This window comes from Bufo bufo, chromosome 1, assembly GCF_905171765.1.
Source record: "Bufo bufo chromosome 1, aBufBuf1.1, whole genome shotgun sequence".
NCBI lineage: Eukaryota > Metazoa > Chordata > Amphibia > Anura > Bufonidae > Bufo > Bufo bufo.
Window position 1 is genome coordinate 809,815,635 of NC_053389.1, and position 25,620 is coordinate 809,841,254.

At 43.2% G+C, this 25,620-nt stretch overlaps 1 protein-coding gene across 2 annotated transcripts in view; it reads left to right on the forward strand.

The window, feature by feature from the left end:
- Positions 1-25,620, forward strand: part of PILRA (paired immunoglobin like type 2 receptor alpha) — a 142,698-nt gene that overhangs the window by 95,552 nt on the left and 21,526 nt on the right. For both annotated transcript variants that reach the window (XM_040415191.1, XM_040415192.1), the window contains exons 6-8: positions 14,578-14,602; positions 17,012-17,049; positions 18,578-18,624. In XM_040415191.1, the coding sequence (XP_040271125.1) occupies positions 14,578-14,602; positions 17,012-17,049; positions 18,578-18,624 (110 nt within the window). The remainder of the gene's footprint in view (positions 1-14,577; positions 14,603-17,011; positions 17,050-18,577; positions 18,625-25,620) is intronic.

Sequence of the window (25,620 nt, forward strand, 5' to 3'; positions counted from 1 at the left end):
ATAATAAAACTTATAACTGGCTGGAGAAAAATAAATATCACTTGTAGACAAATCTGCATGTTGTTTCAAGGCGGCGTCTGGGGAGGGGCCAAGGGCGGGGCCAGGGGTGTGGCTGAAGGAGGGATCAGGGGGTGGAGCTGAAGGGGGCCCCATCATGTATGCTGTACGGGGCCCCATGATTTCTATCAGCGGCCCTGGTGCCGAGCATAGCGATGCTCGAGCCGAACAGAAGTTCAGCTGAGCATGCTCGCTCAACACTAGGAAACAGGCTTTTTTGGGAAAATTTATCAGTGATAGTAGACTTTCTTCTGTATGAACCAAATTCCATTATCTCTTCTTTGGTGAAAAGTTTTATTTCAACCAATTTTTCTTTGGGAAAATTGATGGGTGATTGTACACCTTCTTATGCGGTATGGAACGAATTACTTAGTGGTGAGATTCTTTATGTGACACTGGCTTTTTTTCTGAAAATGTATGGGTAAATTTACACCTCCTATTGTGGTATGGAACAACTTACTTAGTGGTGAAATTCTTTATGTGACACTGCCTTTTTTCCCGAAAATGTATGGGTTAATGTACACCTCCTTTTGCGGCATGGAATGACTTACTTAGTGGTGAAATTTTTTACGTGAATTATGTTGGAGGCATGTAGTATATGTAAGCCATGTGCAACCCCTCTCATCACTTTCATGTTGTTCTGCACCTGGTTTGCCTAGGTCAGTGGTGGGCAACTTTTTTTTTCAACTGAGCCAAATATTGCCAAAACCACGATTGAAATTTCTTTGGAGAGCCACATTTTTAAAACCTAAAATATTGCGTCAACAGTACCAGTGAGGACTATTAGGGCTCATGCTCACGACTGTGTGCCTGCCGTTGCCATATTGCAGGTCGCATACGGCGGGTCCGCAATACACGGGCACTGGCCGTGTGCAGCCCGCATCAAGGACCCATTCACTTCAATGGGTCCAGGATCCGGAATATGAGTGCTACAGAGTGCTTCGTGGTGCTTCTGGCTGTGCCTCTGCACCGCAAAAAAGTAGCGCATGCACTACTTTTTCGCGGTGCGGAGGCACAGCCAGAAGCACCACGGAAGCACACTGTAGCACTCATATCCCCGATCCTGGACCCATTGAAGTGAATTGGTCCCTGATGCGGGCTGCACACGGCCGTGTGCAGCCTGCATCATGGACCCATTCACTTCAGCATGCGCTACTTTTTTGCGGTGCGGGCAGTCGGATGCGGATCGCGAGCCCCATTCAAGTGAATGGGTCCGCGATCCTCATGCAGCTGCCCCATGGTCTGTGTCCGTGCATTGCGGACGGACCGCTATTTGCGGTCCAGAGCACAGGCACGGCGCCCTTACATTCGTGGGCATGAGCCCAGAGTGTGTTTTTACATACTTTTATATGTACTTTCTTTTATTTGGATCTTGATTATTATTTCATTTTATCTTTATCATTTTTTACTTTTATTAAACTTGTCTGCAGATGTGGATGTAATGTGGATGACGCACTTATGGGGGATATCTGTGGATGACGCACTTATGGGGGATATCTGTGGATGACGCACTTATGGGGGATATCTGTGGATGACGCACTTATGGGGGATATCTGTGGAGGACGCACTTATGGGGGATATCTGTGGAGGGCGCACTTATGGGGGATATCTGGGGAGGGCACATTTATGGGGGATATCTGTGGAGGGCACACTTATGGGGGATATCTGTGGAGGGCGCACTTATGGGGGATATCTGTGGATGACGCACTTATGGGGGATATCTGTGGATGACGCACTTATGGGGGATATCTGTGGAGGGCGCACTTATGGGGGATATCTGTGGATGACGCACCTATGGGGGATATCTGTGGATGACGCACTTATGGGGATATCTGTGGAGGGCGCACTTATGGGGGATATCTGTGGAGGGCACACTTATGGGGGATATCTGTGGAGGGCACACTTATGGGGTATATCGGTGGATGACGCACTTATGGGGGATATCTGTGGATGACACATATATAGCATAAGATGCTATATAAGTGCCCTCCACAGATATCCCCCAATTTAGAGAGGAAAGGATTATTGACAGAGTAGACATATCTGTCCTCTAGTCTAGAAAGGTACATATTAGCAAAAGTGCAGGAGACGGGGGTGCCCATAGCCGTGCCCAGCTTCTGCTTGAACCACTCGTCACCAAACTGAAATACGTTATTGGTTAAAATGAACCTAAGCGCCTCCCCTACAAACTCACAATATATAGGGCTTTTACCTAGGTTCGCCACGATGTCAAGGATCGCCTCTACACCGGCATCATGAGGGATGCGGGTGTAGAGGCTCTCCACATCGAGGGATACCAGTTGGTAATCTTTCTGCCAACAGATTTCTTTCAGGGCCAATAAAAACTCATTGGTATCCCTGAGGTAGGCGGGGGCGCTGCTGAGTACAGGTCTAAGAAGCCAGTCCACATACTTGGATAAAGGCTCAGTCACCGAGCCAATCCCCGCGACGATGGGACGTCCCGGGGGGTGGCTCAGCGACTTGTGAACCTTTGGAAGAAAATACCAAGAAGGCTTGGCTGGAGATAACGGGACAAGTTTGTCCAACATGTTTTTGGGTAAAAAACCGACCTCCACGTATTTCTTGACGAGGGATTGCAACAGTCGCTGGGCATTAGGCAGGGGATCCCCCCGTAACCTTTCATAGACCCCGGTGTCACCCAACTGTCTATGGGCTTCGCTGACATAAAATTCCCTAGACATGAGGACGACATTGCCCCCCTTGTCCGCTGGTTTCACTATTATATCCTCCTGTGAACGTAGCCACTGTAGGGCTTTTTGTTCCTCAATAGTAATATTGGGTTGAGCAGTAGAGTATATCACCGCTTTAATATCCCTCATAACTTGATATTGGAAGATATCAATGCTACTCCCAGCGGGCATAGGTGGGCAAAAGGTGGATCTGACTCCACCAGTGAATGGATCCACGGAGACGTCAGCTGGGGACATCTCAGAGGTATCCATTCCAGTTAGGAATTCCAGGCAGGCTCGTTCATCATCATTAAATTTATTAGACACTTGAAAGGCCCCAGAGTCCAACTGGAGTGGTGACTCTCCCAGGGTAGTGGGTAACTTCTGTGGGGTGTCTCTGAAAAGCTTATGCAGATACAATTTACGGGTGGCTTTGAACAAATCGACCTCAAAAGTTACAGGATCAAACCTTTCGGTTAAACTGTAACCAAGTCCCTTGTTCAGGATTTTCATACAGCCAGGTGGTAACAGGCGGCCTGTTAGATTGATCACCAGGCTCTCATCAGGACAGGGGAGTCTGTCTACTTTCTCCAAGAGACTTGTTTCTTCTCCCTTCCTGATTTCCTGACCCCTGTTGTTTTTCCTGGTCTTCCTCCCTCCTCTTCTGATCCTTTTCCCAAAGGGTCACATGGCTCCCTTACAAGATCAACTGACGTATGGCCAGGATCATCCGAGATGCTGGAATCGGAGTCTGTTGTCCAGTAATCATTATTTTGGCGTCGATAGATTTTCTTCTTTTGTTGTCTTTTTCCCGGTATTCCAATTAAAAATGGTACCAGTTTCATAATCTTGCTTGTCTCTTACGAATTTATCTCTGCTTGTATGACAGTCAGCTTTTTACTTAATTTCTTCTCAAAGGCGTTCAGAAGATTTTCAGACAATCTGGATTCCAACTCTGTACGTGCTTTATCGAGCTCGCCTTTGATGATGTCATACTCTTTAATATCTCTTTTCAATACCATTTCTAGTCTAAGTCTAAGTCTAATGAACTGTCCGTATGGTACGGCTTTTTTGACTTAGACGTATAAATAGCAAAGACAGCGGCTATAATAGACAGGCCAATGACCTTAAACAACGTCTAGTGAAAAGAGGCTACCCTGAGGATGCCTTAAACAAGGATATGGAAAGAGTGGAGGAAAATTTCTCACAGGATTATCTTTTAAGGGGTGATAACCGGAAAAAAGATAATGATGCGGATCCGATTAAGGGTAACAGATTTGCGTTCTCCTTTAAATACAGCCCCATGGCTGACCGCATCCTATCAGTCATATTCAAAAACTGGGATGTTTTGAGGAGGGACGCAGCTCTGAGTGAGCTGACAGGACAGAGACCCCTCGTCTCATTTAGAAGGAGTCACACTATTAAGGACAAACTCGTCAGGAGTAGGCTCCAAAAAGATAGTAGTAAGAACTGGCTCAAGAGTAGTCTACCCAAAGGCAATTACAGATGTGGAAACTGTTCACTGTGCACTAATAACTCGCAGAAAAAAAATATTGAATTTGCTGGTATTCGGCATACAGTCAATACCTTCATTAACTGCCGTAGTACTTATTTAGTTTATTTATTATTGTGCACATGTGGACGTTTCTACATCGGTAAAACTATCAGATGTCTCTTTGAACGAGTAAGAGAACACTTTAATTCTATCAAGACAGGTAAAGGTTGCCCCAGATTGATAGAACATATTAGAAGTGTCCATAATGGTGATACGAGCTGTATCTCTTTCTCTGGCTTGGAAATTGTATCCACCCCCCCCCAAGGGGGAGACAGACACCGCCTCCTGTTGCGGAGAGAGGCTAAATGGATATTACGTACCCACGCCCTAGGGGAATTAGGACTTAACGATAGAAATGATTTGAGTCCTTTTCTGTAATATCCTAATATGTATAGTTTTCTGCTGCACAATCTGTGTTCATTCCTTGGATACCGCATTTGTATTGTTTTTATACTGTTTTTATATATGTATTTCGTCTTAGCCACCTCCTTTGTGCTGATGTGGCCCGGGTTGTCAGTCTCTATGGCAACGGTCCACGCCAGCATTTAAAAGGAGTAGTGCGCCAGCACGCATTGACGCACAGCCAGATGAAGCGCATTTAGCGCGAAACGGCCGCCGCTGATCAATGCGTGTCTTGAATCGTCTGCACCCTGCCTGATGTAACCCTGGATTAAATAAAGCTGAATATCCTTTTGACTACACACTGGTGAGTGCCGCTACTTTCTTCTGTTCTACATTACCTTCTACTTGCATCGCACCTGCATAGCTGAGCACCGCCGTTGTGTGTGTCCTCTCCAGCCACGTACAGCACTGGATCTTAGTGCGCTTAGCCGCTGTGATTGGTGCCGCCCCCTACCTCAGTCCTTAAAAGGACTTTTGGGTCTGTAAAGTTTTAACAATTTAGTGCAGGTTGCGCAAAAAATATATATTGCTGCTGCCACACACAATAGTCCTTATAAGGATATTTGGGTCTCTAAAATGTTTTTCAACTGAAAAAATAATAATTTCACTCCCTACACTATCTTTACCTTTTTCAGCACAGCTCTCCCTGAGTAACACTGAGCCGAATATGTGTCATCGGGTGCTATATAGCAGTACTTAACTTAACTGCACGTTTATTGGCTGCATAGCAGCCAACAAACGTGTGGGGAGGAGACTCAAGCATTGCGCTCGTGCACATGCGGTATTCGGCCAAATACCGCCATGTGCCAAGCATCGAGATGCTCGAGCCGAACTGGTGTTCGGCCGGGCATGCTCGATCAACACTAGTTCTCATTAATAAACCATCTCGAATACCGAACTGATATTTGGTTTTCACTAGTAATTGGAGGTCTCCTTGTTGGGCATACTAGGATCTTCAAGGTGTTTATAAAAGATTCCAAGTATAGGATCTTGCTTTTGGTTCTTAATTAGTTCCTCACTTGTAGACTCTTGACTCCATTGAGCCACATTCTTTACAGACTGTTCCCTAGCTTGGCGTCTAGTTACAGCTTCAATGGGTTTCATTTCTAGTAAATGATCAATATTTACATGATCACCATTTATGACACCTTGTTTGGCCAGCTTATCGGCTAGATCATTACCTTCCTTGTCCATGTTATGGGTTTTAGAATGACCTTTAGTTTTCTTCCAATAAAGGGTTAAACCATTACTTTGGACTAATTAATCTATGACACAAAGCAATTTAGCATGTTTCACAGGTTTGTTATTAGACCCCAACATATTATTTATTTTCCAAGTAGGCATATACTCGAAAAAACTGTTCCGTATATAATTGGAATCCGTGACTATAAAAAATTCTGTAATATTATGCTTAAAGCAATTTGAACAGTTTTGTATACAGCGGCTAATTCTCCCACTTTCATCACTGATACTGTAACCTACTGAGACATTTAGGAATTCACCCGTCCAAGTAATTCCAATGCCCGCTACTACTTTTATTTAATCCCTTATGGTGGTGTGATAAGCACAACCATCAATGTATACACAGGGGAGTAGAGGACAGTAATCTTTATCATAAGCTTTGTAAGGGGAAGAAATGTGTTCCTCTAATAAATCATCTGCTAACTCTTCCTTTTGAGAAAGAACTGCACAATCATATAGTTCAGCAAGTCCTTGAGCTACCAGACTCTTATTATTTTGTTTGTACCGGACTTCCAATGGCCATCCTTGTAAGGATAACGTCTAAGCAGTTATTTTGCTGTTTGACAAATTACCATCCCTGATGTTGTCACTTTGTAAATATTGTAGCTGTTGGTGTGCCGTTTCAATGATGATTTTCTCACCTTGAATATAACTTCTAAAGTTTTGAAGGGCCCAGACTGTGGCATTCTCACAGTCATTGAATTTTACCTCACAGGTCACCTTACCTACAGGTGACAGGGACTTACTTGCATAAGCAATAACTTTGTTCAATTTGTCTTGTTTTTGACACAGTACAGCACTAATAATGAGGTTTGTAAAACCAGTTTCCAGATAAAAGGGCTTACCCCCCTCTGGATATGCGAGACATGGGGCTTGGTTGAGTTTTCTTTTAAGCTCAATCATGGCTTGTTCCTGATCCTCTTCCCACGTCCATGGTACACCTTTCTTTAATAATGTCAACAATGGTTTACTGATTTCCGCATAGTTATCAATAAACTTACGTGAATAATTCATCATACCCAAAAATGACCTCAGTCCACTGACATTGGTAGGCTTTTTAGACTTCATCACAGCCTCCACCTTCTTCTTTTGGAGATTTAGGCCTTCGGAAGTAACCTCATGTCCCAGGAAGTTGACCTTGCAGTGGGATTTCTGTAATGAGATTTTACCACCTGCCTCTCTCAACTGATTAAGCACATGCCTAATCTCATCGACATGCTTTTCAAACGAGGTACTTTTCAATTAAATATCATCCACGTACATTAAATTTCCTTTTTCAGTGGCATCAGGCATAGCCTTATGTAAGAGCACAGCAAATTCATGACAAGAGTTTATATAACCAAACGGCAGTCTGGTCCAGGCGAACTGCTCCTTACCAAAGGTAAATGCCAATTTATATTGGTCTTCAGGACTTACCTTCATGGTCCAATATCCCTGAGCACAATCCAGGGTGGTAAAGATATTGGCGCCTTGCATTTGTACCAACCATTGGTCAATATATGGCACGGGGGCGAGACAGACCTATATACTTGTTTATTGAGTTGTCTGAGATCAGCACATAAACGCCATTGACCATTCGGTTTAAGGATACCAAAAATAGGATTATTATAAGAATTGTGCACCAATCTTATAATGCCTCTTTCCTTGAGATTCCTCATAATTTCCACTAGTGAATCATTACGTGCTAGTGGAGAACGATATTGCTTGATATAAACAGGAGGTGTGTTTGGATCAGTTTGAATTCTGGCAATGTGTATGTCTGTTAGACCACAATCATAGGAATCTTTAGCAAAGATATCCTTGAATTCCAAGAGGACTTCTTTTAATTGTTGGCACTCCAGGTCATTAGCGCATCCATCAGCTAAGGATATTTGCTGCTGGACCATTTCCATAAATCCTGGAAATACTTCATTTTGACCTATTTCATAGGCTTTCTAAAGCCTGTCAATGAGGTCATGATTTGACTTACCAGCCTTTTCGGTAACCTCACAATATTCCTCAGCTTCCTGCTCATTAAGTGTATGATCAAAGGTAAGGGAGGATTCCTCCACCTTGCAGGTACCTACTTCAGGATGAAAAGGATAAATTGAATTGATGGTGAACAATCCTTCAGGAGAAGAATAGAATGTTTGTTCAAACAATTGCTCCTCGGTGAGATATGATTCAGGTATTAGGCCAATAATTACATTTTGAAACCCAAAGGTATAATAATCCGAATTTAAAGCCAGACCAATTATAGTGTCTTTAGACAAATGGGCCTCATTTGGCAAACCATTATTAACAATTATTTGGTTTTTGACGGTTTTTATATTTACCATGGGGGTAGGATTTACTGAAATTCCTAATTGTTGCATTCGGTTTGAGAGGCATATTAATGCATCAGAATTCTTTAACTTCTGGCCGTTTGATACCTGAATGGATAACAAGAAATTATTAGTACCTGGGGGGATAATAACATCTTGTGGTACCAATACACTGAGTGCATAAGGCAGTATCTGGAATGATTTAAGGGCTACATGTTCATCCATAAAATCATCTGATTTCCTTTTAATCTAGTCCACAATGTGGAATGCAACATATCCACATGTATGGTAAAACTGTGTAATATATCGTTGCCTATGTAAATGGAATATCGTGGCTCATTGAGTACCAGGAATAAATGAGAGGCTGATTTACCCCCAATGGAAATGGATAACATGCATTTTGCAATTACATTTTGGCTATCAGAGTCATCATCCAATTCATGGACCTAGTTATCCTGAGGGTTTGGATATCTAATTACCTTAGTATTGGCCAACTGTTTTAGTAGGTCCCTACTAATGTAACTGTTCTCTTGGCGTAATTTCATTTTGGCCCTCTTAGTCCTCCCTAGGTCATTAACCTGTAATGGGAAGAACACCTCATCATTCACCTTTTCAATCCCTACTAGGAATTGTTCATGACCACTGAACCCAGTAGAGTTAGTAGTTTCTGGATGTAGGTGAATTGTGAGAACATCACCTTCCAAGCAAACATCTCTAACTCTTTCAGGAGATACACATATGGAGTTATCCTCCTGTCCACCTACAGTGGAGGTTGGTGTTGCCTGTAAGAAGGAGACATCTGGAACCTGGCTATTCCTGAAGTGGATCTCAAAAGAGTCCGGCCTTTCCTCTATCACATGGCAATTACGCCGACTGTAATAGGATTGGGAATGCTCATAGATAATGGGCATTCTCACTTGGGATCAGATAACCTTATCGATAAAATCAATAATAGGATTTAATCTCTTAAGGAACTCAATGCCAATAATTAAGCGATCAGTGGGCATATTCACTATCAGTGTGGGATGGCAGATTACTTTATTTCCCACTTTGAAATCCAGCCAAGCTTTACCTAAGACCTTGAGGGCAGTGCCTGAGACATTTACCAGGTTAGCAGTAAAACTTTTCAACTTATACTTCTCATAAGATAAATCCTGCATTTGTTGAAAATATTTCTGAGATAATAAGGTCGCTTGGCTACCTGTATCCATTGAAGCCAATATTTGCGGGAAATTCTCAAACAATTCCACTTTAATAAAATATCGTTGTTCTATTTTATGTAAAGAACACAAATATTTTGGAAGATAAGTGAAACTGCTTTCTTGCTATGCAGGCATTCTTACCCTTAACCCCCCTGACTTTTCTGTACAAACAGGATTACATGTCATGCTCTGCAGAGCTGAAGACTCTGTAGGCTGCAAGATAAAATCACAAACATGTCGCCCCTCCCTCTTGCCATGTGACATTGGAAGGGTTAAATTCTTTTCAGGGATACTGACACTTGTGTTATTTTGCTCACTTTTACATAAAGTTAAATCATCAGCATTTACAGTAGTTGACACTCTTACCTGCTTCCCCCCATTTATAATTGGGGAGAGCTTTTTATAGGAGTAACTGTCACTAAAAAAGGATTTTTGGGATTAGCAGTGAGAGCTTTGGATAAATCCTTCATCCTTTGCATTAACACTACAAACTGGCTCTGGATCTGATCCATCCGATCATGTATATTAGCTCTATTTTTCCCATAACCTTTTGGAGGTTGATTTTGGAATTTAGACGCTTGAGACTTACCAGAACCTTTAGATTCAGAACCATTTTGAACCCTTTCAAGGCCACGTGGTAATCTCCTGACATAACCTCTCTGGTATCTCCTGAAAGGAGGGAACCGCCTATTTACAAAATGATTCTTTTTATCTGGGCTCTTGTCTACATTTGACACCTTAATATCATCTGGTCTAAGTTTAACTTTATTTGGATGGGGAGGTCTGGAGCTTTTTACAACTTCAGCATAACTCCTCCTAGGAGCCTCAAACTGTCCCTGATCTCTTTTTATATAAGTCTCAGCTATTTCCTCATTTGTTTTTTTAAATCTCCTATCTTGAGACTCATCTCTATTTTGCAAAGCAGGATACAGAGTTGTACTCTCTGTCAGCAGCCAATCCAGAGTTTTCCTGGGATGGTAATCCCAGGCCAGAATAAATTTAATTTTATTGGGCAAGGTATCATAAAACAACTGGATATCATAAAACAACTGGCTTTCAAAATTAGGATCTTTCTCAGCCAGGCTATAGGCATTTTTGAGAACAGACAAACATTCTCTGGGACTCTGATTTGGCCGACATTTTAGGGTAAACATGGCTCTCCTTGCAGCAGTAGCTGACCGCAGTGGTGTATCTTGGTTTTGTGCTGCCCTAGGCGAGACTAAACTTGGGCACCCCCCTAATATAAATTTGACCCACCCCTTCCTGTCAAGGCCAAACCCCTTTCTCTCTAAACCCCACCCCTTCCTGTCAAGGCCAAACCCCTTTCTCTCTAAACCCCACCCCTTCCTATGTGCCATCCACAGATCCCCCTCCCCTAAACAGTGCCACCCACGGATCCCCCTCCCCTAAACAGTGCCATCCACAGATCCCCCTCCCCGAAACAGTGCCATCCACAGATCCTCCTCCCCTAAACAGTGCCATCCACAGATCCCCCTCCCCTAAACAGTGCCATCCACAGATCCCCCTCCCCTAAACAGTGCCATCCACAGATCCCCCTCCCCTAAATAGTGCCATCAACAGATCCCCCTCCCCTAAATAGTGCCATCAACAGATCTCCCCCCTAAACAGTGCTATCCACAGACCCCCCTCCCCTAAATAGTGCGATCCACAGATCCCCCTCCCCAAAACAGTGCCATCCACAGATCCCCCTCCTTAAACAGTGCCATCCACAGATCTCCCCCCTAAATAGTGCCATCCACAGATCCCCCTTCCCTAAATAGTGCTATCCACATATCTCCCTCCCCTAAATAGTGCCATCCACAGATCCCCCTCCTTAAACAGTGCCATCCACAGATCTCCCCCCTAAATAGTGCCATCAACAGATCTCCCTCCCCTAAATAGTGCCATCAACAGATCCCCCTCCCCGACGCTCACAGGAGAACATTTATAAACAAATCATTAACTTTAACTTTAATCATTGCTAATCTCTTTACTGGATATCTTACTCTGTCTTGACTCTTAGCTCTGGTAACAGCAGGCAGTGCGGGCGGCGCTCACTCACTGACGTCACGCACCTGCTCCTCCCACTAGGCAGCGCAGGCGCGTGACGTCAGTGAGTGAGCGCCGCCCGCACTGCCTGCTGTTACCAGAGCTAAGAGTCAAGACAGAGTAAGATATCCAGTAAAGAGATTAGCAATGATTAAAGTTAAAGTTAATGATTAGTTTATAAATGTTCTCCTGTGAGCGGCGTGGCCCTGTATATTCTAACCCCAGGCAAGCGTCCCTGTCACCATGGGAACGCCTGGGGGTTAGAATATACCATCGGATTTGAGTTTTTACGATCTCAATGAGATTGTGAAAACACAGATCCGATGGTATATTCTAACACCCAGGCAAGCGTCCCTGTCACCATGGAAACGCCTGGGGGTTAGAATATACCATCGGATCTTCTGAGTATACCGGCGGCAACGGACGGGACAGGGGCAAACAAGGCATTTTGCCGCCCCATTGGCAAGTTCCGCCCTAGGCAAATGCCTTGTTTGCCTCGTGATAGATACGTCACTGGCTGACCGATAAGGACCACATTCTGTCTTAATCTCTGAAACTACCTCAGACCAGATATCTATGCTTATATCCCTGAGGGAATTAAAGAAATACCTGTGGTTTGGCTCAAATACCCAGGAAATAAATAAAATTTTCTGTTTATCACGTTCTAAATGTAGGGTCTTCATCGCCTCCTGATAAGTTTCTATAGGATTAATTATAGAAGGCGATCCCTTCTTAGTAAATAGACCCACGGTTTCTTTTAAAAACTTGATAACTTGTGTCGTGTCAACCATAGGCTGATAGACTTTCTGTGACAAACTTTTGGAGGACTTAGGAGGAGAGATGGGTTTTAATTTAGGAAGAGAATGTTCTTTAATAAAAATTTGTTCTTTTTCTTCAGAGGGGCTATTGTAATCACTTTCTACCTCTGACCTCTATACGGAAGGTTTAACTTTTACTCTGCTGGCGTGGTTTTCCTGTCTGAACTGCAGATATGCTGGATCCTGGCTATCCTATCTCTGCAAGCTTATATTAGCATTATACAGCCTTTCACATTTTTTTTCCAGATACGATTTTGACTTTTTACATTCTAACGCTTCACTAGAAACTTGATCCAAATCCCTTTTTAGAGCCTTGATCATTTCTCTATTCGGGTTATCTCTGTCACAATATTCTGATATTTTAGCAGACAATTGCTCCTTTTGAGCCGAAATTTCGGTCAGACTCAATTTCCAACTCATTTATCTCTTTTTGTAACTGTTCAATTTTGTCAGCCTTTTGACTTTTTTATGCTTTGCTTTATTTAATTGTTCTGCCAATTCACAAATCAGATAAAGAAATTCTGGCCATGATCGGATCTTTATCCTTCTTTGCTTTAGCATCAGCAATGCAAAAGAGAAATCCAGCAAACCCTGATTCATCAGACCAAACATCATGTACATATTCTGCAACTTTACTCTGCAGTCCAACTGCCCAGTCATTTATATCCTCTTTTACATTCAATCTATCTCAAATGAAAGACATCACATGAAATTTAATGAATTCTCTAGTCTCTATATCATGCATATCAGCCACAGCTTCTACCTCAGACTGAACCGATTTGCCAGCAACACTGTTAATCTCAGACATTTTAAATTTTGCACTTGTTTCACAATAACCAATTAATGTCTAGAGTAACAAAAATATATATATTTTTCGCAACTACCTTTGTTTCAACTTCTCAGCAGATCTCAGCAGTGCCTCCACTTATGTCAGAATATTAATACTGCTCTTAAAAACAATTAAATGTATTTATGGAAAGACAAGCTAGAATCTGTAATAAAGGAGATTCTGACTTATTTCCACAAATAAAAACAAGAACTAACGAGAGCTCCTTATCTGTGCTAAGTTGAAGACAAAATGAAGACAGTTGTGTAAAATATATATACATATATTTATTAATAATATTTCAGTGTAATAAAAAAATATAAAATATAAGATGATATAAAATTGCTTACAATTCAAGAATAATAATTAATTATATGCAATCAAGAAGACAAAATAACCTATAAGATATAAATACAATCAATTAAACTGGTATCGAACAGATTTTCTAAATTAAAATTTAACGGTGTATGATGACTTCATCTCATTATGCCTGAGTTTTGTAACTCTAGATTACAATCCAAATAAAATTAAGCTTCCACCATGTAAATGTAATATATATCAATTGAATTAGACCATCTGACTAGAACTACAATCAGTTCTGTGGAGATCACACAATTGTAGATATATTAATCGTATAGATTTATCTCCCCAGATTGAAAAGGTAAAATTGATGCTGCAGGTACAATTATCTCAAGTCAATCTAGATCGTACAAAGAGCAATATGGTCTATTTGAATATGGTCCCAACAAGTGGACCGAAACGTCGCTTGGGTGAATAAAGGATCCCGCGTTTTTTTTCACCATTGGAAGTGCTGCGGTGTATTTATTTATTCTGGATTCGACACAGTGGTAGAGTGTTGACATCGCTGGCACCCAGTACTTGTTGCAAGGTGTGCTGCCCTGAACTCCCGTTACTACTATATATATATATATATATATATTATTAGTGTTGATCTAGCACCAAAGTGCTCGTGTGCTCTACTGCACACGAGCACAATGGAAGTCAATAGGAGAACCCGAGCATTAAATGAGGCACCCCCTGCTCTGAAGAGGGGAGAGTGTCGGGACTATAGTTCGGCTTAGGAGTCCCTGCTCTGACTCCATATTCTGACAGTGTTTCAGGTAAGGGTTAAATATGAGTATGAACATAAATTATTATAATGTATTTGTGTACATGAGAAATATGAAATAGTCCACAGCAGATCCCCATTCCAACCTCTATTGTCTTATCTGCTTGTAATTCAGCTCTGGAAGGAAAACAACACAGAAGCAAATTTTTTGATTTACTGTAGATTTGCCAGTTAATGAACACAGGTCTCTGGGACAGTAAAATATTATCTGTGCTTCAAGTTCTCAGAATATATTTGCTTTCATTGCCAGAGTCAGAGCTGAGCTTCATGTATCCTAAAAATTGATTCTGCTCATATTTTTTAGGTGTCATTTGTAAAAAGAAAAATGTGTAAGTACCGCCATCCTTGTCTACGTAATCGCTATCTACTGCTCCTTCATCCTTTGTATACAATATCAATAGTACAAAACTATTTCTTAAAATTCAAAGTTGGCAACATTTTGTAGTGACTCACTTAGGCTCCTTTCACATCACCGTCTCTCCTTTCCGTTCTCCGGCTCCATTGAAGAGCAGGAGAATGGAAAGGACAGATTCTGCAGATAACTGAGACCTAACTGAACCGAACAAAAATCATATTCTGAGTGGACACTGAACGGACCCCATTATAGTCTATGGGGTCTTTAGGCTCTGCTACGCTCAGTTAGGTCTCAGTTATCTGCAGAATCCGTCCTTTCCGTTCTCCTGCTCCTCAAGGGAGCCGGAGAACGGAAAGGAGAAATGGTGATGTGAAAGGAGCCTTAGGGGTCTTATTCAAGAGCACTCAATAAAGACCCCTGTGTGGGTGGACAAGTGGTGTTTTTGATGTAGAGGTGTCTACTTCCTTAACTTTGTTCCTGGCTTGAGAAATTCCAAGAATAGTGGAATGAGACGACATAAACTCCCTTGTTAAAAACAAAAAAGTATACCTGCGACAGATGTCATCTATTAGTCACCAGTGTCGAGCAAATCGAACTCAATGAAGTGAAAGTTGATCAGAATTTCAGGAAAAAATTTGATTTGCCGCAAAGGCGTATTTCCTCATGCTTCGTGGTAAAGAAGCGATTTTACATGAAATGGGGTAGAAAACAAAAAATCATACTCACCTCATCCGTTTGAGTGCGAAGAGCCGGTCGCCGCCATCTTGATTGGAGATCTGGCGCCAAATCTCGTGCTCGGTGACGTATGATGTCACCACGCCGGCTGCCATGGTGACATCATCATGGGCCGCACAAAATTTCACACCAGATCTTCAATCAAGATGGCAGCGGCCGGCTCTTCACAATGAAATGGAGGAGGTAAGTATGATTTTTTATTTAATTTTTTTAATACTGTGATATTACTGTCATATGATGCGATCAGCTATAAATGTGGCATCTGAGGGGTACAATGACCGGGGGGAGGGGGTGGCGCAATCATTGAACCCACTACTTACAAAGAAATGTGCTTTGTGATGGAGTAATTCATCACAAAGTGAATATTTTTGGCCAAGCAGCAGAATCAAATTTTTTAGGTCTTCGCTCATCTCTATTAGTGACCCGATGCCCATAGGCTGCCATGTTTAAAAAAAAAATCTGTCATATGGAAAAGTTTTTTATTGGATGTCATGAGAATATACCGATTTTGTATACTGAGAAATTGGAGTCCATAACAGGACACTTCCATCAGAAAGAGGTCTTTTTAAATTCAGAATTCATAGGAAACATTGTTTTATAAATATTTACTGTTTGAACTTTTTTATTTTGGGAGTATTATATCATATAAAATGACAAAAAATTGTTCTTCTGTAAAGCCTGTATCAGTGATGAGCGTCAGGAACAATATTAAATCGGAAAATTTGCGATAAAAATTTGCAATACGAAAATTAGTGATCAACACTACTCCTAAAGTCAAAGATACTGCATCCTTCTCATTGGCCCACAAGCAAGAAGCAGTGAGGGATCATGGGTACTGATGAAAAAAAATCTAGAATATTCGCGATTACGAAGATATAGCACTATATTCTAGATATTCGCAAATTCTCGAAGTGTCAATATTCTCAATAAAAATTTGCTATTAAAATATTTGCGATCAACACTAGCCTGTATTAGACAGACCGATTGAGCAAGTGATTGTTGGGGGGGAAGCGTTCCCTCTCGGCTCTTACATGCAGCAATCTCTTCCACATCTGGAGGAGCGATCGCCATGCCATTGCTTGCCCCGATACTGTCTAGTGGTTTGCCGGTGGCAGATCGCTATTAGATAGCAAGATCTGCTGCCAACAAACAATGATTTTAATGCATGCCGTTGCTCGTTGATCGGGTATTAGCGGCAGTATTACTCTGCAAGATGATTGCTAACGAGTGATACTACGAATGTTCGTTAGCGATCATCTACGGAAAAATTGGCATGTATAATACAGCCTGAACAGTCAGCATATTTCATAAAACCTTTTATATAGAAAAGTAATCCATTGTCAGCTTACTACAGCAGTGAGGGGAAGATGTTATCCGAAGGGCAATCCTTATTATCATAGTAGATGTAGTAGAATTGGGATAATGACAGCATGACAGTATCGTCCTCTTGATCGGCCTAGAAAGATACTGACTGGAAAGCACTGTGTATAGCTTCAAAAACGTATTTCCCAAAAATAACTTACCTGTTAATTATATTAAAATATTACACAGAATATTCCCATATAAAAACATGTTGATTGAAGTATCCCTTTAATGTTTTCATTTTCTCTTTTCATTAATATTTACTCTTTTTTTTTTTTCTTCAAAGCTCTGGAGAAATGAAAACTGCTGAAAATCCAGAAAATGGTAAATAGAAATATGTAACTGTGATTTTCATCGATGTTATTGGATCTAAAAATTTATTTTCAAATCAAAAAAGTAACATTTTTGTATTTTCAATACAATTTCTCATTCAAAAATAATACAGTCTACAAATTTATAATAATATACATCTTTGGCTACTGTGAGGCAGTGACAGGCCTCCTAGCTATTAGAGGAGATGTATGGTATGATTTGCTGTGTTTTCCCCACGATCACCGGGCCTGTTTTTCTAACTGTGTGACTGGAACTTTCACTACCACTTTTTGCCGGTCATCTAAAAAACCTTATCTCTTAAACTACTAAGAGGTCCTAAACACTTATTTAAGCCACATTCTTATCAGTAAGATAAGGACTGAGCTATAAAGAGTGTTTATAATGTCAAAGCAGAGATAAGGAGCCTGTCAACTCCCCGCCTGACGGAAGAGACAGAAAATCCACAGGCTGCAACTACAGCATCTCAGCTCTGTAAGAAAAAAAGGAAGCCAGATTTTTAATAAAGACCAATTGAAAAAATTATTTTAGCTCAAAATTAGTACAATGCACTAATAAAAAATTGCCCCCAAAAGTGTAAAGAGCCTTTAAGTAACTTTTTTTTTGATTAGCAGGATTCACAGACCAAAATATTATGTCCACCTGGTGACTACATTTTGGCTGTGGCTCAAATGTGAAACAACTGTGCAGTGCCCACTCTGGAGGATACCACTATGACAAGTTTAATCCCTCTCACGGCTGTTTGCTATAAGTTCTAGTGTTGATCACGAATATTCGAATTTCGAATTTTTAGCACGAATATAGGTTTATCCAGCGCACCTTTCCTTATTGTGCTCTTATGTTTGTTGATCCTTTCTCTCACCTCCATTGTAGTCTCACCCACATAGATGAGACTACAAGGGCACTGTATCATATAGATAACATCTTTTGATCGACAGGTAAAAAAAACATTTGTTTAAAATCAATGTTTTTTTTACCTGTCGATCGGGTGAGAGTAAGTGTTTCTATGGCGCAATCTACCCAGGTGAGACAGTTGATTTATGAAAAAGAGGGATTACTATTGTGACCAATTATGATTGGTTTTGTGTGGCAGGTGAACGCATACTATTGGCTGATGTCATGTGAGGAGGGTGGTGGTTATCCTATTTAATGTTGGTAGATGTCACAGTTTGATTATGCTTGATAAAGGCTGGTTACAGCCGAAACGTTGCACTTTATTTGTATACATGCTGTGAAGCTTTTGCAATAAAAAAGAAAAAAAAACGGAGATGCTGCTGTGACTCTTCTACTTCAACCTTCTGGCATGACCGCCGTGGATCCGCAGTTTTTGGTGGCTGATGCATTCTGGTGACCCGATGAGACCGTGTGTGCTGCTTTCATTCCTTTTTCTACTATCCAGAGGACAGGTCATTATTTGGAAAGTCTTGAAAAACCCCTTTAATCTTATAGGCTACCTACTTCATGAGTATACTTGCATTTGTCATGAACATCTCTTAACATTTATTTTCCCCTTGATTTCCAGTGGAATTTGATTTTGAAGAAAAAACATATTGTGAGATCTCAACAAAGGTCAGTAACTGGATTCCATTAAAGAGTCTCAGCATTTTATTTAATTTCAATTAATAGAGGATGGTGTAAATAGCACTTTTCTAAATCACTTCAATTACAAAATCTGCCTGCATCCACCTGGAAAAGGGCTGTAAAGTCTTCCACCTAATATTCACTTCACTGCCTTCTGTCAGGCAAGATTTGTGCTTAACCCTACATAAAATGGGCTGCAAAGGGTAAAGTGCATGTGCTAATATGCAACTAGCAATACTGATAGTATTTTGTGCCCATTCCTTGCAATTTGAGATTCTGACCCTATTAGGCACTCACCTTGTGGATTGTATGTCCTGTGATTATATGTGTTTTTTACAAATAAGATTTGCCCTTAGTAACAGAGATGACATAGAGGCAGTGGGGTCGTGTCAGAGCTAGCTGAGATCCTGAGCCTGATAAAAGAACTGTTTCTATACAGCTTCTGAAGAATATAGCAGCCTCCTGTGTGTCTGTAAGTTAGATTTGCTACTCTTTATCTGTTCTGTGAGCTACGGAGCTATAAACAAACATAGTGGGAAGTAAAGGAAAGGATGTCACAGCAGTACAGTGCTGGCAGATTCCACAGAAGGGAGATGCCTCCTGCTTCTGAGTGAAATGCATCTAGCTGTGCAGCTGAAACAGGGAATAATATGGCTGAAAAACATTCGGGAAGTCCAAAATATACATGTTCCTTCACAGTTATGATTGTAGAAAGAAGCACAATCATTATGCAAAACATTTTTAAACACTCAGGTACACTTTAAAACTGTAAAGGGGTTGTCCGGAAAATAAAAAAAAGGTCTGCTTTTATTTTTAAGGAAATAACATCACTTGTGCCCATTGGAAAAAGTTGGGATTTTTGTGGGAAAGAAAATAATTGGTTATCAAACCTTTCAATTAATATATTATAACCTAATACAAATGCATCTGTCCTCCTGGCTCAATATTATACTGAACTGACTGCTTCTAAAGACTCATTTCTCACATTTTGAAAATCTGGTAGGTTTCTTTGGCATTGGTAGGCAGCGTGTCATTGTTTAGACAATGGGGGAGATTTATCAAACTGGTGTAAAGTAGAACTGGTTTAGTTGTCCATATCAACTAGAGATGAGCAAATCGATGTTGACGAAATGGAATTCGATCCGAACTAATCCGAACTAAAATGGCTGCTGCACGTGTTAGGACATGGAGCAAAGAACTCTGGGAACGAGGGATCCCCCACAATGCCATGCATCCAGCCAATCAGCAGACAGCCAGCCCTGTGATGTCACAGCCCTATAAATAGCCTCAGACATCTTGGATTCAGCCATTTTCCAGTGTACTTAGTTCAGGGACAGACGTTAGCAGGCGCTAGGGAAAGTGGTAGAAAAGACTTAAAAACTTTTTTTGGGCTGAATATAATTGTAGTAAAAGGATAGGGAGGAATTATTCCACACTATAAAAGCAGAACATGGTCCAATAGGAGAGTGTATAGCCTGGGTAATAGGAACAATCCTATTACACCTTGCTGCACTGACTGGGGATCCAGATTGCCATTATACTGCTGCTTTCAGGTTTGCAATAGATGATACGTCTGTAATTACAGCAAACCTTGCTTGTTATTGGGGTGCAAGTGCTGTGTGATACAGCCATTAACAGGGTGTATTACTAGGAAATATTTGTATGTCTTATTAGCCCTTGTGCAGTGCAGGTATATGTTCTAAAGCATTTTTGGGGTGTATTAGTGGGAAAAAAGGGCTTATTAGCCGTTCAGCTGTGCAGTTATATGTTACAAAGCCTTTTTGGGTGTGTATTATAGGGAAAAAAGGGATTATTTGCCATTCATCGATGAAGTTATACTTTCCAAAGACTTTTTCTGGGTGTATTAGTGGAAAAAAGGGCTTATTTGCCGTTTTGTGGTGCAGTTATATGTTCTAAAGCCTTTTTCTGAGTGTATAAGGGGAAAAAAAGTCTTATTAGCAGTTGTGCAGTGAAGTGACAAAATTACAGCCTTTTTTGTGGTGTATTAGTAGAATAAAAAAGTCTTATTAGCCGTTCAGCGGTGCAGTTATATTGTGGTGTATTAGTGGAAAAAAAGGGCTTATTTGTAGTTGTGCTGTGAAATGACAAAATTACAGCCATTTTTGTGGTGTATTAGTGAAAAAAAGGGCTTATTTGCCGTTCAGCTGTGCATTTATATGTTCTAAAGCCTTTTCCTGGGCGTATTAGTGGGGAAAAAAGTCTTATTAGCCTTTGTGCAGTGAAGTGACAAAATTACAGCCTTTTTTTGTGGTGTATTAGTGGGGAAAAAATGTCTTATTAGCCGTTCAGCGGTGCAGTTAGATGTTTTAAAGCCTTTTTTGTGGTGTATTAGTGGGAAAAAAGGGCTTATTTGCCGTTCAGTGGTGCAGTTATATGTTCTAAAGCCTTTTTTGGGGTGTAGTAGTTGAAAAAAGGGGCTTATTTGCCTACAGCGGTGCAGTTATCTGTTCTAAAGCCTTTTTTGGGTTGTATTAGTAGAAAAATAAGGGCTTATTAGCCTTTGTGTGGTGAAATGACAAAATTACAGCCTTTTTTGGGTTCTATTAATTACCTTTTTATTTATTTGATCTAACAGTATGTCAGACAGAGAAGTGACAGGCCCTGCACAGGGGAGGGGCAGAGTCCTAAATGTTTCTGGCGCAGGCACAGGTCGCAGCAGAGTAAGGGGGCGTGGCAGCAGGAGTTGCAGCGAGAGGCCTGAGCTCCCAGTGTCATCTAGCAGACGTGTCTTGACCAGCAACCCAGCGGTTCTTGAATGGTTGACTCGGTCATCCACTTCATCCCAAGTAACATCAAACACTCCCAGCCAAGAGTCGTGGGTTCGTCAGACATAACCCTTAGTTGGCATGGCCCGGGAGCAGGCCCTGTGCTCTGTCCTTTTCTGTTCCCTCAGCCAGACAAATATTATATGCTGTGGGCTCAGCTCCACTATACAGCGAGGACGAGCTACTAGAGGACAGTCAGCAGCTTCTGCCCAGCCAAGACCTGGAGGAGACATCCGCCTCTTCCTCTGGCAAGTAGTGATGAGGAGAGTGGTGTGGGAGCTGGTGTTGCGAGCGGTCAGGCTCCTGGCTCAGAGACCGTTGAGGAAGACATCAGTGACGTGCAGACAGTACTCGATGATGATGTAGCCCACGGATGGCCAACCTGCGGCTCCCCAGCTGTTGTAAAACTTTAACTCCCACCATGCCCTGCTGTAGGCTGATAGCTGTAGGCAGTCTTTGCATGCTGGGAGTTGTAGTTTTGCAACAGCTGGAGAGCCACAGGTTGGCCATCCCTGATGTAGCCGATCGCAATTGGGAGCTGGGTGACGAAGGGGCTTCATCATCATCGGGAGAAGAGGGTGGCAGCTTGCGCTTGAGGCAATGGCGGAGCCAGAAAGTCGCTAGTGTGGCCAGGAGTCAGCAGGGTGGCAGCAGTGGGAGGTCGGGAGCCAAACGTGCCCGGGGTAGACCACCCGCTTCGCAGGAGCCTAGCTGCCCATAAAGTAGTGGTGCAGGGGTTCACGGAAGCAGCGGTGGTAGCAGTCAGTCAGTGCATAGTGTTGGGGGTAAAATCACCTACTCAGCGGTGTGGCAGTCTTTTGTGAAGCCGCCGGAAGAGGTGAACATGGCCATTTGCCAAATCTGTGGGTAGAAGGTGAAGTGTGGCCAGGGAGCCAATGTTGGCACCACGGCGCTGTGTCAACATATGCAGCATCACCATAAAGTGGCCTGGGAGAACCGTGGATCCAATGTGGTGGTCCAGCCTGCCTGCATCACCCAGTGGCATGCACCCAATTTCAGGCAGTCAAGGCTCCACCACCTCACCCGAAGAGAGCTGTCTGTCCTTCCAATCATCTGCTGGTCCTGATGCTCCTGCTCTTCCTCCTACTCCTTGCCAGTCATTCCGTCAGCAATCGATCACCGAAGCGATTTTCAAGAGACAACAGCATGCGTGCACTCATCCAACGCCGCAGAAGCTGAATGTGCTCCTGGCCAAGTTGCTGGTGCTGCAGTTCCTCCCTTTCCAAGTGGTGGACTCTGCACCTTTCAGAGAACAAATGGCTTGTGCCGTGCCGAGCCTAGGTGGAGAGTCCCAAGCCGTCATTTATTTGCCAAAAAGGCAGTACCAGGCCTGCACACACATGTAGAACAGAAGGTGGGCCAGTCCTAGCCTGTTGGTGTCTGCCAAAGTGCACGACAGCACCGACGTGTGGAGCTGTAACTACGGTCAGGGACAATACATGTCCTTTACGGCCCACTGGGTAAATGTGGTTCCTGCCCAGCCACACCAGCAACTTGGCCAGATGACGCTGCTTCTGCCTCCACATTCTCACTCCATTGGTCCTGCGACAATGTCCACCTCTGCCTCCTCATCTACCACTGTGTCCTCAGCCTCCACTGTAAGAACAATTCACAGTGCTTCCCCAGCATACCACATGTGCAGGGCACAGTGATGTCCTGCTGTTCTACACCTCATTTGCATGGGCGAACAGAGTCACACAGGGGAAGAACTGCTCCGTGTCCTTCATCAAAAAATCTAATCCTGGCTTTCTCCGCGACAACTAAAAATCGGAACCATGGTGACCGACAACGGGAAGAACATGGTGTCGGCCCTGCGTCAAGGAAGGCATGGTGCATGTGTTCAAACTGGTTGTCAAGCGGTTCCTCAAGTCTTCCACCCATCTGCAAGACATCCTAAAAATCGCCAGGAAACTTTGCATGCACTTCAGCCACTCGTACACCGCCAAGCACACTCTCCTTGAGCTGCAGAGGCAGAATGGCATCCCCCAACATAGGCCTTTATGCGACGTTTAAACCCGTTGGAATTCCACCCTCCATACGTTTGACCGACTATACGAATAGAGAAAGGCCAGAAATGATTGATCTTGATGATCCAAGTGGACAGAGGAGTACTCCCCTGTGTAACTTCGATGTCTGCCAGTGGCAGCTCATGCTTGACACCTGCCGTTTGCTCAGGCCCTTTGATGATGCCACGTTATTTGTCAGTCGCCAGGACTACGGGATGAACAATGTCATTCCACTGCTTCATGTCCTGGAACAGATGCTGGTAAATCTGGCTGGTTAGGGGACTGGAGACATGGCGCCTACATCTCACAGCCACATGAGCCCTGTGGGGGTTGAACTGGAGGAGGAGGACATTGGAGTACAAGCAATGTGTAGTGAAATGGGTGGTTTTTCACACAGGTGACAGGTGAGGAGGAGCATGAGCAGCTGAAGGAGCAAGAGGGAGATGAGGAAGATGAGACAGATGACCCAGGCACACCGTGGTAGTATGCAGTGGAGATGGAGGCAGGGAGTCCCTCCGAGTCACTTGCGCAAATGGCCCGCTGCATGCTCACTTGCTTGGGTAGTGACAGCCAAATTTTCACCATTCAGCAGAAGGATGACTTCTGTCTCTCCACCTTTACCGATCCAAAATGGGGGCTTATTTTACACCCTCTGGGAGGGAGGACAAACTGAACTAATATAGAGACTTTCTATGTAGTCAGTCAGCCGCTGTCTATCTGTACCATTGTCCATCCTCTCGCAGGTCTGACCAGGGGGGTCCCTCTGTGCTCTCGTTCCACTGCCATGACTGCTGTGGAGGGGTGGAGGGGTGGGAGCAGTACCAGCTCCATCAGCAGCAGCTTGAGTCTAGAGTTGATGATGAGCAGCTTTATTAACCCGCCTAGTACACCAGCAGCAGCAGCTAGACCTGAAGCAGAACCTGAACCTGCAGGTGGTGGCATACTTGGACGGTACCCTGCCACCCCACATTGAAGATCTTCTGGACTACTGGGCAGCCAAACTGGATTTGTGGCCGCAACTGGCTGAGTTTTCCCTGGAAAAGCTGTCCTGCCTGGCCAGTATTGTGGCATCAGTTGGTGTTTAGTGCGGCGGGGGCCATAGTTACCCCAAAGAGAACTCTCCTGTCCTTCCAAAATATAGAGAGACTGACCTTTGTCAAGATGAATCAGGCGTGGATCAGCCAGGATTTCCATCCACCAAAGCCTGATGCATCAGATTACATCCATGTTGCCTCACCCAAATCTTGACAAAAGAGATCGGTTTCTTTTGGCTACCTGCCTCAGCTACTATTCTGATCCTGCCTCCCGCCACACATCTGATGCCAAGTGCTCCTTCTTACACCCACCATCATCAGTGGGTACTTTTATTGTCACCCACCTCGCCACTCGGTCACCAGGTCACTCTGTGGTCTCCTAATGCTGTTGCCACCTCACCACTCAGTTCTCCTCATGCTGCTGTTGCCACTTCTACACTGTGCCATTGTGCCACTCTGTGGTCTCATCTTGCTGCTGGTGATGCCACCTCCACACTGTCATTGTGCTACTCTGTGGCCTCCTCATGCTGCTGCCACCTCCACACTGTGTCATTGTGCCACTCTGTGGTCTTCTCATGCTGCTGCCACTTCACCACTATGTGGTCTTTTCATGCAGCTGCCAAATCAACACTCTGTGGTCTCCTCATGCTGCTGCTACCTCAACACTATGTCACTGGGCCACTCTGTGGTCTCTTCATGCTGCTGCCAACTCACAACTCTGTCTCTGGGCCACTCTGTGGTCTCCTTATGCTGCTGCTGCCACCTCCACACTATGTCATTGTGCCACTTCATGACCTCCTCATGCTGCTGCTGCAACCTCCACACTATGTCACCTTGCCAGTCTGTGGTCTCCTCATGCTGCTGCCACTTCACCACTCTGTGATCGGCCGAGCCCCCCAAAAAAGTAATACAGAGATTTTATATACTGATGACCTACAGTATCCTCAGGATAGGTCATCAGTATCTGATCGGTGGGGTATCTGATCAGCTGTTTGAGAAGGCACCAGCGCTCCTCTGGTGCCTTCTCAAAGGCACCGTGGCCTTCTCTCTGCTTTTCCTAGGCCAGTGATGACACGTTCATGTTTCACGTGGCCCAACAGCAGCTCCAAACACAATACCAAACACAGCCACTATACA